The sequence below is a fragment of the Rhinolophus hipposideros genome (genome assembly GCF_964194185.1).
Source record: "Rhinolophus hipposideros genome assembly, chromosome: 1".
NCBI classification, from domain to species: domain Eukaryota; kingdom Metazoa; phylum Chordata; class Mammalia; order Chiroptera; family Rhinolophidae; genus Rhinolophus; species Rhinolophus hipposideros.
In genome coordinates this window covers 53,646,643-53,663,692 of record NC_138047.1, presented here as the reverse complement: position 1 = coordinate 53,663,692, position 17,050 = coordinate 53,646,643, and the positions used below count along the sequence as shown (strand labels likewise).

Here is a 17,050-nt window from a genome sequence, read left to right as displayed (position 1 = left end):
TGGGCAATGCAGTGCTATTTTCCCCATAATGTCCTTGGGAAAATGTGCCATCACAACTGCCAACCCATTTTGTTGCAAGTACCGCTTTTCGTAGAATCACTCTGGCTCTAAGGGGAAAAGAATGAAAATGTCTGTATATGGCATTAAATCCCTGGATCCATCCACTTCTTTTAGTCAGGAGCATTTTGTCCAGTGTCAATGTCATCTGCCTGGTTTTGTCTCTAGAATATTTTAATTTCTGCCTGATTTAGGTTTCTTCCTCCTTCTTCTGGCTACAGAACCTTATTTGCCTTTGGAAACGCTCTCTTCTTCCTCCCAATCTGAATAGTTCAGGTAGGGTGACTGACCCTGCTCCAAAGCTCTAGTAGTGAGCTAATGACCCCAAGCCGTATTGGTCAGTTTTTCCAGTCGGGGTCCAACCCCCAGCTACTCTGATAGGTGCTAGAGTGGGCAAGTGACCTAAACCTGGTCAAGTCAGAAAAAATTCTCTGGAGTCCTTTTTGTCAGAAAATGGTTAGAACAAGAAGCCCTTGCTGCCTGCTGGCTCATACCTCATAGTACACAAGTTTGGAACTTTGCCAACGCTTGCCTAAATGAAGCCAGAATAGAGAAAAGGAGACAGGTGTGGAGTGAAATTGATCACTGAAACGAAATTTTGAAGGGCAGCAGCCAGCTTTTTTATCTACTCAGTTTCATAGGTCAAATGATTCCCTTTTTATTAAGCCAATTTGAATTGTGTTTTTGTTGCTGACTCCACTTACTGCTAGACTTACCTTTCTAATCAGAAGGGTTTTTCAACTCAAATTTAATTCCTTTCTGTCTCCATTGGTTTCATCATTTTTATGGATATTTTCTCAGCATTTATGAGATGGGAATGAAGTTTGGTGCCGGAGATATAATGAGGAATAAGACAGACTCTGCTACCCTCTAACTCTCAATGCAATAGGGGAGATAAATGTATAAATGGAAGATTTTAGAAAAGGCTGATAAATACCATGGTAAACCATTACCAAGGTATTAAGGGTGAGGAGGGGCACCTAATCCAACTCTTAGAGAGAGAATTTATGAGAGATGTCAGAGAAGTCTTCCTGAAAAGAGATGATCATTCACGTGAACCTTAAGGATGAGTTTTCCAGGTGAATGGGAAACACTGAGGGGCAGAAAACATTCTAGGAGAGGGCCAATTTAGCAGTCATGGCAGTTGGAAAGTGCATGGTGAGTACCTGGAGCAGCAAGTGGGCTCACGTAGCTGGAACTCACTCTGTGATCAGGGAGAGGAGACAGGTTGAGGCAGAAAGAGGTGGCAGGGCTCAGACACTGAAAGCCATGTGCTTGTGGGATCCCGTTGTCCGTCAGGACCCAGTTTAGATGTTAGCTGCACTGAAAAGTCTCCAAAGGCATCTCGAGGTGTTTCTATGGCTCTCTTGACAGACCGCGCTGTGGCCTTTATTGGCCATCTACCATGGGTGTGTGTAAGGGAGGTAACTAAGATTCAGGACATGTGCAGAAAATAAGGGGAGGGTACCTAGTCAATTAAAAAGATGTTAATTAGGCACATAGAACACAAAAGGGACTGTGGATAAAACTGAAATTCCAAATGTGAAGTTCTATAATACCTAAATCTGCATACGTTCTTCTGCAACACAGCTAGTCTTTCCTTCTCTTCCTGATCATCAGTAAAACCATCCTGATGATTACAACCATCTGTAAGTACTTCAATTCAATCCAATTAACTCTGAACATCATTCAATATGTTAGATTTGGGCATTATTCCAAGGCTTTGAAGAAATAGATTTCAACATAAACTTTGTATTTCCATTTTCTTAAGATTGTTTTTTAAATTTTTGTGGATGTAGTAACGATTAATGACAATGCATATACTGTAAACCAAAGAAATAAAGGAAAGCCAAAATTACCCCAAAATTCCAAGAAACAAATATAGAAAATGAGGAAATGCCTCCATGAAAATATTCTTGATGACACTTGGTTATAAGAAGCATGGAAACAGCACGATGACCCTGTTTTGATGTATTATGTATTACGCAATTATGTATTGTGTATGATGTATTATGAAAGCAAAAGTTGGGAAGTTGAGAGCTGAGTTATAAACCACAGCAAATATATCATGCACAGTGAAATATGGATACATATTTCAGCTAGGAAAATTACAAATCATAAAAATACTTGATCAGAGAATAACATCTATAGCATTTCAACATTTTGAAATTTGTCAATATATTTTTTATGACCCATATGGTCTCTTTTATAAGAAAGTTCCCTGTGCATTGGAAAAACAAATGTGATTTATGCAATAGTCAGGTGAAGTGTCTATTATCTCGCTCAGGCCCAGTTGGTTGATCCTGTTAACTCTTCTATACTGTTACTGATTCTTTACTGCTTTGCCTATTAAGTATTGAAAGAAGTTTGTTAGAATCTTTAACTATGATTGTGGTTTCATCTATTGCTTTTAGTTTTTCTCCATTTCACTTCTTATATTTTGATAAATGTTATTAAGTTCATAAAATTTTCAAATTATTTGTCTCTTATAGAATTGTCCTTTTTTATTTTGAATCAGCCTTCTTTATCTCTAAGACTATTTCTTTCTTTAAGTCCTAATACATTAACCAGGCCTTAATTAATATATCAATTATTAACTAATATATTAATAATTTATATTCATAATAGATTGATACTTATTAACAAGTAATTAATACATTAATATATCCATGCCCGATTTCTTTCAGTTAGTTTTAGCATGATATAACACTCAATTCTTTTAATTCCAACCTATCTGGGTCCTAATATTTAAAGTATGTCTCTTTTAAGCAGCATGCATTTTTTGCCTTATTTACACAATCTTGGTATTTAAAAAGTCAAAATCTTTAACTTTTAATTGGAGTGTTTATTCTATTTAAATTTATTGTAATTCTTAATATAGTTGGATTTAAGTCTACTAGTTTGTTATTCTTGTCTTTTTAAAACTAAACTTCAATTTGGAATAATTTTAGATTTATAAAAAATGTGTATAGATAGTAAAGTTCCTGTGGAATCTTGTGCAGTATCTCCTAGTGTTGACATCTTACATAATTATAGTACATTTAGGAAACTAGGAAATGAACATTGGTACATTGCTATTAACTAAACTTGTCTTTTATAAAGATTTCACAAATTTTCCATCATTTTTTTCTATTCCAGGATCCAATTCAGCATACTATAATTGTATTTATTTACATTATCTCCTTTGTCTCCTCTGATCCATGACAGATTCTTAGTATTGTCTTGTTTTTTATGACTTTTGACAGTTTTGAACAATACTTGATAGGTATTTTGTAGAATGTTTCTCAGTTTGGATTTTTATGATGATTTTCTCATGATCATAGTGGGGTTATGGGTTTTGGGGGAAGAATATCATGGAGATGAAGTGTCCTCATCACATCATGTAGGAACAGTGCATGATATTCACATGACACAATGTGATAATAACCTTGATCCCTCGGTTAAGGTGGTATCTGCCAGATTTTCTACTGTCATGTTATTGTTTTTCCCTTTTCTTAATTTCTTCTTTGGAAGTAAATAACAACGCCTGGCCTGAACTCACTTGGAAAAGGAAATTAAACTCTACCTTTACGAGAGACACTCTACATGCATTATGTATTAGGCATTCTTCTGTGAGAAAGATTTGCCCCTTCTCCCCTTGTCCCACCTATTCGTTTGTTCCTGTATTTCTTCGTTTCTGTCTTCCTTTGCATTACTCAGGTATTTTCTTGTATTCCATTTTTATCTCCTTTCAGAATTTTAAATCCAAAATTTTGCATTTCCTTTTTTAGAGTTTGCCCTAAAATTTGCAACATATATTTTTGCCACAATACAATTTTCTTAAATTTAATACTTTCCTTAACAGTTAAGTAAATATGTTCTAAATCCATTTATCTCCCTACCTATCCTTTGTGCTATTTTTGCCATATATATTTACTTTATAGTATGTATTTATCTACATAGGTCATTTTAAAAAAGATTTTTATTAAAAATATAGTTAGCATACAATACTATTTTAGTCTTAGCTATACACATTAGTTATTTATCATTTATATATCTAAAGAAGTGATTACCATGATAAGTCCAGCAACCATCTGAAACTGTACCATGCTATCACAATATTATTGACTATATTCTCAATGCTTTATGTTACATCCCCATGATTTATTTGTCTTATATTTGTAAATTTGGACCATTTATTGCCTTTCACCTTTTCCATCCCTTTTTAATTTTTCAGTTACAGTTGACATTCAATGCTGTTTTATATTTATTTCAGGTGTACAGCATATGGTTAGACACTTAAATAATTTAAGAAGTGACTTCCCTGACTAGTCTAGTACTCACCTGGGACTATAATAATTATTACCATATTATTGACTATATTCCCTATGCTTTACTTCACATCTCCATGATTATTTTGCAACTACCAATTTGTACTACTTAATCCCTCATCTTTTTCACCCTGCCTCCAACTCCCCTCCTATCTATTACCCTGATAAATCTAAATACCCACCTGACATCATACATAGTTATTACAATATTATTGTCTATAATCCTTAGGCTATACCCTATATCCCCATGACTATTATGTAACAACCAATTTGTACTTCTTAATCCCTCCCCCTTTTTCACCCAACACCCCAACTCCCCTCCAATCTGGCAACCATCAAAATGTTCTCTGTATTTATGAGTTTGTTTCTGTTTTGTTAATTTTGTTCTTTAGATTCCACATATAAGCGAAATCACATTGCATCAGTCTTTCACTGTCTGACATACTCCACTCAACACAATACCCTCCAGGTCCATCCATGCCTCCACAGATGGGAAGAACCCATTCCCTTCCCTAGCTGAGCAATATTTTGCTGTATATATGTACCACCTCCTCTTTATCCATTCTTCTATCAACAGACACCCAGAAGGATTATTCACTATGAATTTGTACCAAATGGACAAACAGTTAACCAAGATTACTATTTGGCAGTGCTGAAAAGGCTGCATGAAAAAGTTAGATGACCCGAACCTTTTGCCAACAATTCATGGCTCTTGCATCACGATCATGCACCAGCTCACACTGTCTGTAAGGAGGCACTGTCTATGAGGGAGTTTTTAGCCAGTAAACAAATAACTGTTTTGGAACACCCTCCGTACTCACCTGATCTGACCCCCACTGACTTCTTTCTTTACCTGAAGATAAAGAAAATATTGAGAGGAAGACATTTTGGTGACATCCAGGACATCACGGGTAATACAACAAGAGCTCTATGGCCATTCCAGAAAGAGTTCCAAAATTGCTTTGAGGGGTGGATTAGGCACTGGCATCGGTGCATAGCTTCCCAAAGGAGGTACTTCAAAGGTGAATATAGAGATATTAAGCAATGAGGTATGTAGCACTTTTTCTAGAATGAAGTCACGAACTTAATTGTCAGAACTCATAGGTCCTTGCTTTTCATCACTTTGAATATTTAGTGCCAATCTCTTCTGACCTGCAAAGTTTCTGTTAAGAATTAGCTGACAGTCTTATGGGAGCTCCCTTGTAGGTAACTAAGTACTTTTACTGTTTTTAGGACTCTCTCTTTGTCTTTAACATTTGCTATCTTAATTATAATGTGTCTGGGTATGGGCCTGTTTGGGACTCTCTATGCTCTCTGGGCTTGTATGTTTATTTTCTTTGCCAGGTTAGGAAAGTTTTCAGCCATTATTTCTTCAAATAGATCCTCAATCCCTTGCTTTCTCTCTTCTCCTTCTGGTACCCCTATGATGCGAATGTTGTTATGCTTGATGTTGTCCCAGAGGTCTCTTAAACTATCCCCAGTTTTTTTGATTCTCTTTTTCTTTTTGCTGTACCTATTAGGTGTTTTCTACTACCTTGTCATACAAATCACTGATTCAATCCTCTACTTCATCTAGTCTGCTGGTGATTCCTTTTGCATTCTTCATTTCAGTTATTGCATTCTTCGTTTCTGACTGGTTCTTTTTTATGGTTTCTATGTCCTTTTTTATGCTTCCTATCTCTTTATTGAAGTTCTTACTATGTTCCTTGAGCATCCTTATAACCATTGTTTTGCACTCTGTAGCTGGTAGATTGCTTGTCTCCATTTTGTTTCGTTCTTTTTCTGGAGTTTTCTCGTCTTTCATTTGGGACATATTTCTTTGTTTCCTAATTTTGGCTGCTTCTCTGTGTTTGTATCTATGTATTAGGTATGGCTGCTATGTCTCCTAGTCTTGCTGGGTGGCCATCTTGGATCTCTTTCTATACGTTATTATTATTACTATTATTATTATTATTAATATTAATAGCACAAATTGAATGCTTAAGAATTTACTTTTCCACCTTTAGCTCCCAGCCTTATTAAAAGGGGACGATTGCACACTTGTTTGAAAAACCACTTACCAAAAGCATTTAATAGAAGACCTTGTTAAAATATTTAGAAAAAATATAAAAGTTTGTAAAGATCTAATTTTGAATAATGAATTGGTCAGGGTTAAAAACAGCAGTATTTTATATAAAACTAGGATTTTCAAGATGGGTGGGAGGGCAGTGTGTCAAATATTCATTCCTAAGTAAGAGAACTATAAGGTTAAGCTAGGAGCAGGCTTAAAGTTAGGCATGATGTATAGTCTAACTGTACAACACGCTGGGCACCCGTAGAAACCAAAGATCAAGAAGAATAAAACAAAACCTAAGCATGATATTTTTTGCAGAACTTTTATTTTTATGTCATTTATTAAAATGTAATAGTAGTTTTAACTTCTCTGTCACAAGACAAAGAGAAACATCACATGATGAACTTTAAACAAGGCATTATGCCCTACAAGCAAGACATAAAATGTCCAAGGGAAACATCAATCTCAAAATGTAGACCACATAGTATGAAATTTTCAATAAATAACAATTTACATTATTTTAAACAAGTGCAAAAATAAATGTGCACACATTTTCCCTGACCCTAATAGTGATCTCACTGTCTAATTCCTTTGATTCCTCCACCTCTATCACAGTGCCTGGCATTTAATGGCCTACCAATAAATATTAATTTAATGAAGCACTTAAAACCCATCATCTTCAAATTAAATAACAATCAGAACTGACTTACGGTTGATTAAAACACAATCACACCTTTAAATACTAACGTGAGATATTAAAATATGAACTTTGAAAAATAAATACATACATAAATAAATAGGTATCTCATAAAAAACAGTCAAGCACAGTAATCTCTTTCTAATTGTCCAGGAAGCCAGTTGTTCTCTTCTTTATTTTTAGTCCCTGTAAGGATGGGGACCTCCTTTCAGGAACTTCCACCATGAGCTTCTTACTTCTCTCTAGGTCAGTTGGTACCGCCCCTATGGTGAGAAAGGGTTACTGTTACAGGTGTTAAGGAAAGACTCTCTTTCACACTGGACCCTGAGGCTGGTGGGATTTCTGCACGCAGACCCTGGCCCCGCCCTGCACCCGGAGAAGGTCCCACTGTACTTACTACTGTGTAGGGTAGAGAGCTTGCTCTTTTATTTAGGAAAAGTGGGGCTGTGGACTAAAGGTTATTATTGGCTTGAAAGAGCTAAAATATACTGCTCCCTGTCACACTGGATTAAAATTTTACATGCAAGACCTCATTTAAGCCTCAAACACTCCAGGGAATAGCTACAATTATGTACTGCATTTTGCTGATGCTCGAAGGGGTTAAGAAACTCCCACTGGACCTCAGGGAGGTCTCACTACAAAGTCCTAAGCTTCCAAGGCCCATGTTGCCCCAGACCAAAGGTTCCACTTTTCAGGTCTGAAGCCAGTAAGAGACTGAGGTAAACAATATTTGTTCCTTAATGGGTAGGAGGCATTTTAGCTAAATCTACTTAATGTTTTAGAAAGATATATTTACCCACACTCATTTGAATAGGGGTGGAGGGGACTGAAAATATCCTTCTGGCACCAGAGCACATTAATGACCTTAGTGGCAAATCTAACTGTGAAATAATAATGATTTCCACTCCTTCAGCTAAACCCTGGGTTTCCCTGCTATAATTCGCTGGAGGCAGATGCTAGTATTGTGACCAATGTGTGAATAAAGACCATAACTCACTTCTTTAGCATCTTATCGATGATTTTCTTAACCATGGGAGCTTCGGGGTTGAGACAAGCTTCCTGTCCATTCTTGAGAGTGGCTCTGCAGAGAGAAGAGAGAATCCATGTGAGACAAGGAGGTCGGGCTGGGGGATCAAGGTGTGGGCATCTGGGCGGTGGAAGTGACAGGACTCTCTTAGCTGCAGCGGCGCGAGAGGCAGCACTTACATGACTTCGGTTCTGTCGCAGTGGGGTCCCGGGAGTGTCACCTTCACACTCTGGATGTGCTTGGTGTGAATTCCCTGCAAGGTCTTTAGGCACTGGCAGCGCAGCTCATTAACCACGGGTGCTCCTGCGGGGACAACAGACTTGGTTAGCGGGGCTGTCCCCCGATGGGCGCCCAGCCGTCCCCTGTCCCACCCTTGGGAACCCAGAGCACCAATCTCACCTGCTGCGCGCCGGCAGGCGGCGACCAGGAACAGGAGCAGCAGCGCGGCCCGGAGGAGCCGAGGGGCGCAGGGGGTGGCGGCGGTCGCGGTGCGGGCCATGGGGCTGAGCTCGGAGGTTCGGGTCGGCGGTGCCTGGAGAACAAGCGCTGATGCGAGAGCTGGCGGAGAGGCTTCTGTGGCTCCCCGAAACGAGCGAACCCCTTTTATCCATGGTCGAAGCGGAAATCGCACAGCCCCTGGGCCAGGGAAACTCCGGGACCTGGGAAATGCGCCGCCCCACCCCTGGGGGGAATCGGGGGCAGGACCTGCGGTGCCGCCCAGTCCTGCCTGCCCCGTAAACTGGGCTGACTCTGCAATATTCTGTTTCTGCCCAAATCCCCAAAAGGGCTGTGAGTGAGACACCACCAGGCATGGGCTACCGCCTGTGAGAGGAGACCATGGGCACCCAGTGACCCCAGTGCTCAGGGCGGGGAGGGAGGTCAGACCCCTTAGGCCTATGCTTCTATCTTTAAGTGAGGGAATTACTTCTTTCAAAGTTTAGTTGTTGGAATTGTAAGAGATGTGAGGGGAATGGCAGCCTCTCTCATGTATCTAGTTTCTCTATCTTGAATTTGGGTTTTGCAAATTTTATTTATCTCTGTGATAAACGTATTTTCTTTAAAAATACATCTGTCATCTCAGATTACATGCAAGAACGGTTGTCTTATTCCTGGTGTTTTTGAGCTCAGGTAAATCACACTTAGTGCCATGTTTCCGTGGTGGGGCATAGGGGTAGGGCGAGTGGACAGACCATTGCACAGATTGATTCAGTGTTTATTTTAGGATAAGGGTGTTGTAATCTCTCATCCTCCTTCTCTTTGAAATTCTGGGACTTCCCAAACTCTAGTAATGCCAGGAGCACCACTTTTTCTTGTTACAGGAGGCTGTGTTTTCATTCCTGACAGTTATTGGAGAGTTGTCAGAGGCTGTTCATTTTTCTAGTGCTGTCCATGGACAGAAAAGATCATAGTCACCAAAAGACTACTCCCGCCATTACTCCCCTGAGCAACAAACAGAGGTGTTTTTCAAAAGAAGTAAATACTAGAGTACTAGTGTATTCCACTCCCTGTTGTCTGAATTTGCCTGTCTCATGGAGTTATTTCTTGAGAAACTATCACTGTACTTTAGATTTCTAAGAATGTCTATAAAGCATTCAAAGACTGCGTAGCTGAAGCCTTCTCATGGTTACAGTCTGCCCTCCTTGCCAGTTCAGTATCCTCTAAGTTAACCCACTGCAGATAAAAAACATATAATATTAAACAAACAAACAAACAAAGAACATTGCTGTCCTTGCTGACCTCTACTGTAGTTAGATTTATGATGGTTGCATCTGGTTGACATGTACAGATTTTTTTTTCTTGTCCTTATGTCCTAAACAATACAGTGTAACAATTTACATAGCATTTACATTGCATTAGGTATTACAGATCATCTAGGAATTATTTAAAGTATATGGGAAGATACACATAGGTTATATGCAGATACAATACCATTTTACATAAGGGACTTGAGCGTAGAGTAGGGGTGTGTGTGCTGGGACCAGTCTTCCACGGATATGGAGGGATGACTGTAATTCACTTTTCACCATCAGCTTCAGTGTCTCTTTTTAGATTAAACTGTAGATGGTTTAAATTAATTCTCCAGAGTAGATGCAGACCTCCAGAGAGTGTGAAATATTCTACTACTGCAGTGAGAAGAGCTGGAAGCCGAGAAAGTGGTCTGCCTCAGGAGCAGAGAGAGTTTGGTAAAGCGATCAAGGCTGAAATCTCAGTGACACAATCACTTGCCATCTGACCATCTGACCATGGACAATTTATATAATATCTCTCTGCTCTCGTTTTTCCTCTAAAAGTGAACCAGCTCATCTCACAGGGTTGGCATGAGTATTAAATGTGTTAACACTTGTAAAACATCAGCAAATATTAAGTGCTATATAAATATTTGTTAATTAAACACAATAGAAATAGTGTTTTTCAACCTTACTATTATGGACTAAATGTTTATGTCCTCCAAAAATTCATAAACAAAATGTTTATGTCCTCAAAAATATTTATATCCTCCAAAAATGTTTATGTCCTCCAAAAATTCATACTGTTGTTAGTATTAGGAATCTGGGCTTTGGTGAGGTAATTAGGTTTATATGAAGTCATAAAGATAGGGTGCTCATGATGGGATTAATACATTTATAAGAAGAAAGCTTGTTCTCTCTTTCTATGTCATGTGAGGACACAGCAAGAAGACAACTACCTACAAACCAGGAATAGGGTTGGCACCAGATCTGGAATCTGCAGACACTGTGATCTTGGACTTCCCAGCCTCTAGAACTGTGAGAAATAATGTTTATTATTTAAATCACCCAGTATATGGTATTTTGTTATAGCAGCCCCAGCTGATTAAGGCACTTACCTAAACAGAAACACTCTATGGTGGATCTTTATGTAAACAAAAAAATATATATATATATATATATATTCAAAGAAATGTCTTTTCATTTATCTTTAAAATTTTTCAGCATTAGGACTTTTGAAATGCAGGTGCACCTGTATTCTCCGGGGATCTTCAAATAGATTTTTAAAAACAATGTTTATTTAAAATTTTACTTTCTATCACTTCCCATATAAAGTGGGAATAAGAGTAAAATTCACGCCAGTCTATTTACGGGAAAGTATTTAGAAATGACTGTCTGCCTCTGGAATTAATAGCTGACTGCCCAAACAATCAAAAGTATGAGCTGTAATAATTCCCAGACCCAACCCAAAGTATTGATGTAAGCAAATACCAAGAAAGAGTCGAATTTAGTACTAGCCAAAGGATGAGACATGGCAAGAATCAATCCATTATTTCTAGAATTATCTACAACATGACTCCTCAAACTTGTTTTACCAAAATCATTTGCTTTCAGAAAAAAGTAGGTTTTTGTTTGTTTTTTTTTGCTTTCACAATATTGCACTTTCCATGAGTTAATTCATGATAACCCCGTACTAAATTTCAGAAAAATTTAAGAGCACGATTGCTATGAAACCTACCTACTATGATAACTTGCTGCTTGTTTTAACATGTTCTAAATGCCACTTTTATATCCACAAGCTGTAAATCCATATAATCACTGACCCAGTGAAGTTACCTCTAAAATAGAAGCTCAGTTTACTAAGTTCCATTCAAATGCATAATTTTTATCGTGTTGTTCAGATTTGACTAATACAGTATAATATGGCTTCAAAATCTAGGGTCACTGTTCCATGCTGAGCACCGACCTTGCTAATTGGCCATGAAGAATGAGTGTTTTGGTTCTGCTTTAATCCTGGTTTGCCTTGAGAACTTTGCTGACATAATTGCCACCCCACTCCCTCCCATTTCCTAACAGCTATTGTTTGTGTGATGCTTCTGCTCTGGAGAAAGTAAAGGTACCTAAACATGTCATGAGATCCCAAAGTCTCCCATGCCTCTCTCTCAGAGTGCTCAGTTGAAAATCAGTGTTAACCTCCTCTTTCAGTATCTACCACATCTGCTGTTTCTATCTGACACTTATCCTTCTACCTTCTTAAAACACAACCTTGGTTTTCCTTTGGAAATCCTCTCTTCTACCCTTCTCAGTCCACATGATTAAGGTAAGATGGCTTCAATTCTGATCTCAGGAGGGAGAGTTTGTGACCCAAAGGCAATTTTGGTTCCTTCTTCCTGCCTGTGCCCCAGCCAATATTGGTTCAAAGTGGAGCCAAGGAATTAAGACGGACTGATTCAGAGACAATGCTAGTTGTGCTAGAACAAAAGGAACTGAGAAGTTCTTGCTTCTTGCTGGCATTGCTAATTGATTAGCTAGAAACCGGAGTTTTGTCTTTGCTTGGGGAGGGACTGCCTGAAAACGGTGCTGTCATAGACCTGGCCTATACAGACATAGGATTATGGGGAACATTGTTTGAGCACCTGATTCTAGCTTTGCCCTACCTAATCCATTAATTTTCATTGTTATATAGCAATAGATTCTTTTTCCTTATTAAGCCAATTTGAGTCATGTTTCTATCACTCACTGTGAAAGAGCCCTGAAAAATATATTCCATCTTTCATATTGCTTCTAAAATTATCTTTCTAACACCTTCTTCAGTATTTAAATTCTTCTTTTCCTTCCTTTCTCCATCTATTCATTTATAAGTTCGCATTTATGAGTTTGAGGTCAAGTTAGGTTCTAGGAATACAAAATGGTATCAGATGCATTCTACTACCACCAAACTTTCAGTCTAATAGGAAAGGCAGATATATAAACAAAAAATTATGAAGTAGTTTAGTACATTTCATGATGGAGTATGCCCAGGATATGATAGGAAGCACAGAGATGGGACACCTAACCCTGTCTATCAATGAGGTGGGCAGAACTCTTAGAGAAGAGCTACAGAGAAGTATCTCTGGGGAGGTGCCCCTTGAATTGAATCTTAAAAAATGGATGAGATTTTTCCCAGGTGAATGGGGAGATTGAAGGGTGGAGGAAACATTCCAGAAGGAGATGACCAAATGAGCAAAGTCACAGAAAGTTGAATGATCTTTGTGTCTGTCTACAAAAGAAGCCAGCAGTTCATGTATCTGGAGCTTAATGTGTATAGCAGAGAGAGGGGAGAGATAGAGCAGGACTCAGTCACTGAAGGCTGTGTGTGGGTCCTGTCTGTTCTGAATCAGAAACCAGTTTAGATGTTACCTCCTCTGAAGTGTTCTTAAATCCATTCCACGGTGTTTCCAGGACCCTGTGTACAGAAATTCATCATTTACTAAGTGGTGTGTGGGAGGCGTAGTGTAAATAAAAGGATCAAGACAGGGAGAAAATGAAGAAATAGTGGATATTCAATTCAATAGACTTTTACAAAGCATTCACTTTATATAAGATGCTATGACAGCTTTTATAAGAGATACAAAATTGGGTAAACTTGACATTTTTTAATATCTACTAATATACCCCCTTATGTTTGTTAGGTAACTTCTGTTGCTCTTGTACCTGTAGTAAAAATTCTAATAACTTGAGCAATTTGAAATTATTTTTAATTATATCAAGTTATACTAAGCACCATTCAAAAATATTGGTTTTGGACAAATTTTAAAGGATTTTAAAGGATTGCTTTAAATTAGGTTTTCATCTCTATTTTCTTAAAATTGTTTCCTAAATGTTTATGGAAGTAGTCCTGATTAAATAAATACTACCATGATCATATAATATAGTATGACAAAATAGTGGTATGACAAATTTACAAAAGGGAAGTAAACACAGGAAAAAGGGAAACTTCCCCATGGAAATAGCGTGTGAGTATATTATAAGAAGACGTTTTTGGAGAATAAAAACATCATGATGATTTTGGTTTTATGAAAGCAAAATTTAGGAAGTCAATAGATGAGTGTATAAAACACTAATAGAAATTTCATACACTGTGTCATGATATGGTTATTAGCCAGAAGAATTATGAATAAAGAATCAAAAAATTGATTTTTGAATGTTGTCCATAGTACATTTTCCAATGTTTTTCACTACACCTCCACATATTTTTTCACCAGAAATACTTTTTTGTTTTTATTCTTCTTGACTTTGTTCATTTGTGCATGCATTTTTTATAGAGACATACAGAAAGTGTGTGTGTGTGTGTGTGTGTGTGTGTGTGTTTGTATGTGTACACTCACACACACTTTGGTCACAAGTAATTGAAACCCGATCAAAATAAAAAGCACTGTGTGCAGGGGGTGGAGGTGGGGGTGGCATTTAGTGTTTATTTGGTATACACAGAAAGCCAAGAAGGAAGTTAATAAATGGCCAGGGCAGGAAATAGCAAGCCATTGCACCGGGCTGGAACTGAGAGACAGAAAAGCAGGAATCATTACATTGAGACTTATTATTATTTTCATTATCTTATTGTCTGCTCAATGCATGCTCTATTGTTCTAACAGTTGTGCAGTAACTATGTATGCAGTCTGTCGGTCAAGTTGTGATAACATTGCAGTAGAAACAGTTTTAGCTCTTATGGTAAGTCTGAATGCTTGTTGTCTATTATTTTGTGATAAGTATTCCAGCAATTGTTGACTATTCTTAGTGATTCAACTTTGAAACAATAAATTGTTCTTTCTGATGGTGGATAGTTTTAACTGAAGAATATCCTGAGGTTGTAAGAAAAGCATTTTTTAAAAAGGTATCATTTGTGATCATTTATCTAAGTTATATGTTTCAATACTGTTCAACCAAAGTGATACAGTTATCATCCAATACACCCTGATTTTGTATTTTTTGTATTTATGAAAATGGCCTCAGTTTTCTCTTTTATTGACAGCTTATGAAGTAAAATGTTATCAATGTGAAGTTAAAAAATAAATACATGCTAATAAAATTCTGAGTATTTTTCTGTTCAAAAAAAAAAAAAAAAAAAAAAAGAAAAGCAGGAATAGAACTTATTCTCTCTCTTTTTTCTGAACCATGCAATCTCTCATTACAGCTTTTCAGATCGTGCCTGCTTCATTTTTTTTTTTTTTTGGCTATTCTTCATCCCACCAGTTTACAGCCAACCTAAACATTTTCACCCCTTTTAAAGTCTTCCAGACAGTCCTCATAGGATTATTATGAAAATCAAATCAATTCACATTTGTAAAATCTGCTTGATGGTAAATGCTATATAAACTGTTGTGTTTTTTTTTAAAAGGAATAATAAAATAACTAAAATTAAGAATCGCTTTGAAAAGTAAAGGGAATAAGTCATAGATGAATTTGTACTTCCATAGCTGAGGTTAAGTAATTAGTTTTATTGACTGCTTATATTTAGCAAATAGGGTCAGGGTGCGGTTAATATTCTCCAGTAACAAGAAAGTAAAAGGAGAAAAAGGTGAAGATCCGGAGAGATTTTGAGGATGTATGGAGGTGAGTTTATGGATCATCCTCGTAAAGTAGGACAGGTCATTTGCTGAATGGTCAGGGCTAATGACAGGGCTGATGTCTGAGGGAAATGGTGAGGTTTTGGGTCAACAGTTTGTGAAAGTTCAAAGTAGTTGACCTTAATAAGCAAAAAGATTTTAAAACATCAGAAAAAGCTCACCCAGGACTAAAAGCATTAAATTACACTCATATCAATTCACATGAGTTCATTTCTTCAGCAATCTTTTGTAGCTTAAGGACAAAAACAGAGAACAATGGGGATAAGCAAGAGTGAGGAATTAGTCCGGTATAAACTATGTAGAAAGTAATTTGCAGAATTGACTACAGAGTACAGGCTGAGTTGGAAGGTGAATGAAGCAGAATATAGTATGATAAACTGAAAAAATGGTGATGATGGGAAACTTTGAGGTCCCTGTGGGATGTTGAGCATGTTCAGTGTAAGTCTGAGAGTAGAGGAGTTAGAAGGACAAAAGGCTGCCGTCTCAGTACAGCCTGTCAGTGTCTATAATACGGTGGCATCATTCTGAAGATAATGCTGTCAGAGGTGAGGTTTGGCTTGTGGGTGACTTAACTAGTGTGTCTTTTGAAGGTTCTGAATGGAGGAGATTAAAGAACCATGAGATCCAGTTAGGACAGGTGGGTGGAAAATGTGGAGGAAAAGGGAGGGAGGATGGTTTGGTTATGTATCACACGTGATACACTCTGCCTTAAATATGTCTAACTATAATTAAATATTATTTAAGGAGCACATTTTGTGAGACTGTGTAATTGTGATTGGAGGATGTGGGTGGACAGCACAACCCTGAAAGTTCTCAGATGTACTTTTTAACTGAAAAAAGACAGAAGTACTGTTGATGGTAACGACCTGGTAGGGGATTATCACATCCATAAATTATTTGAGAGATTTGAAAATAAGATCAGGATAGTAATTAGGTAATCAGTAGCATTACTTCTCGTACTTCTTGGTTAGTTGAGTTGATAACTCAGCAAAAAAAACAAAAACAAACAAACAAACAAACAAAAAAACGTTCTTAACAAAAACTTTCACGTTAAGAACATTGTTCTCCTTATGGTTAAATTTTGAAAAACAATTTTTTAGCATCTACTGTGTTTGGCATTTTACTAGAATGTAGATATATTAGGGGAGGATAAAGTTTGCTCCTTTAGAGGAGCAGATCAGAAAGACAAACAAATAATTTCAATAGATTTTAGAGTGAGAGCTGATGGTTGGAATATGGAATCACAGGGCTTTGGAATCACAGGGGAGAACTAACCAACATTGTTCACAACTAAGGTTTGATAATCCTAACTGTTTATGCTTAGTGATTCCTTTTCTTTCAAGTTGTTCTGTCACCTACACAAAACAGCACTGAGACAGTCCCCTTGTGTCTGATTCAGTGAAGGAATAAATAATTGGCATGGTTGTATACTATGTTTATTTATTCTTCTTTTTTTTAAACTAAAGAGAAAGTTAAGACAGCCTCTCAATCACCAGATACTTTGTACACTTCTTAGTCTTATAAACATTGTGATTGACAAGGTTTGCAGGCTTTTCAACTTGATATTTTGGGAAAT

General features: G+C 37.4%; 1 protein-coding gene across 1 annotated transcript; it reads right to left on the bottom strand.

Annotated features, from left to right (window-relative positions):
• Positions 1 to 8,110: 8,110 nt before the first annotated feature.
• Positions 8,111 to 8,643, bottom strand: LOC308496113 (growth-regulated protein homolog gamma-like; the record flags this gene model as incomplete). The annotated part of the gene is made up of 3 exons (XM_081044825.1): positions 8,111 to 8,198; positions 8,324 to 8,447; positions 8,544 to 8,643. 3 exons carry the CDS (start codon positions 8,641 to 8,643, stop codon positions 8,111 to 8,113), a joined length of 312 nt encoding a protein of 103 aa, XP_080900951.1.
• Positions 8,644 to 17,050: the final 8,407 nt, after the last annotated feature.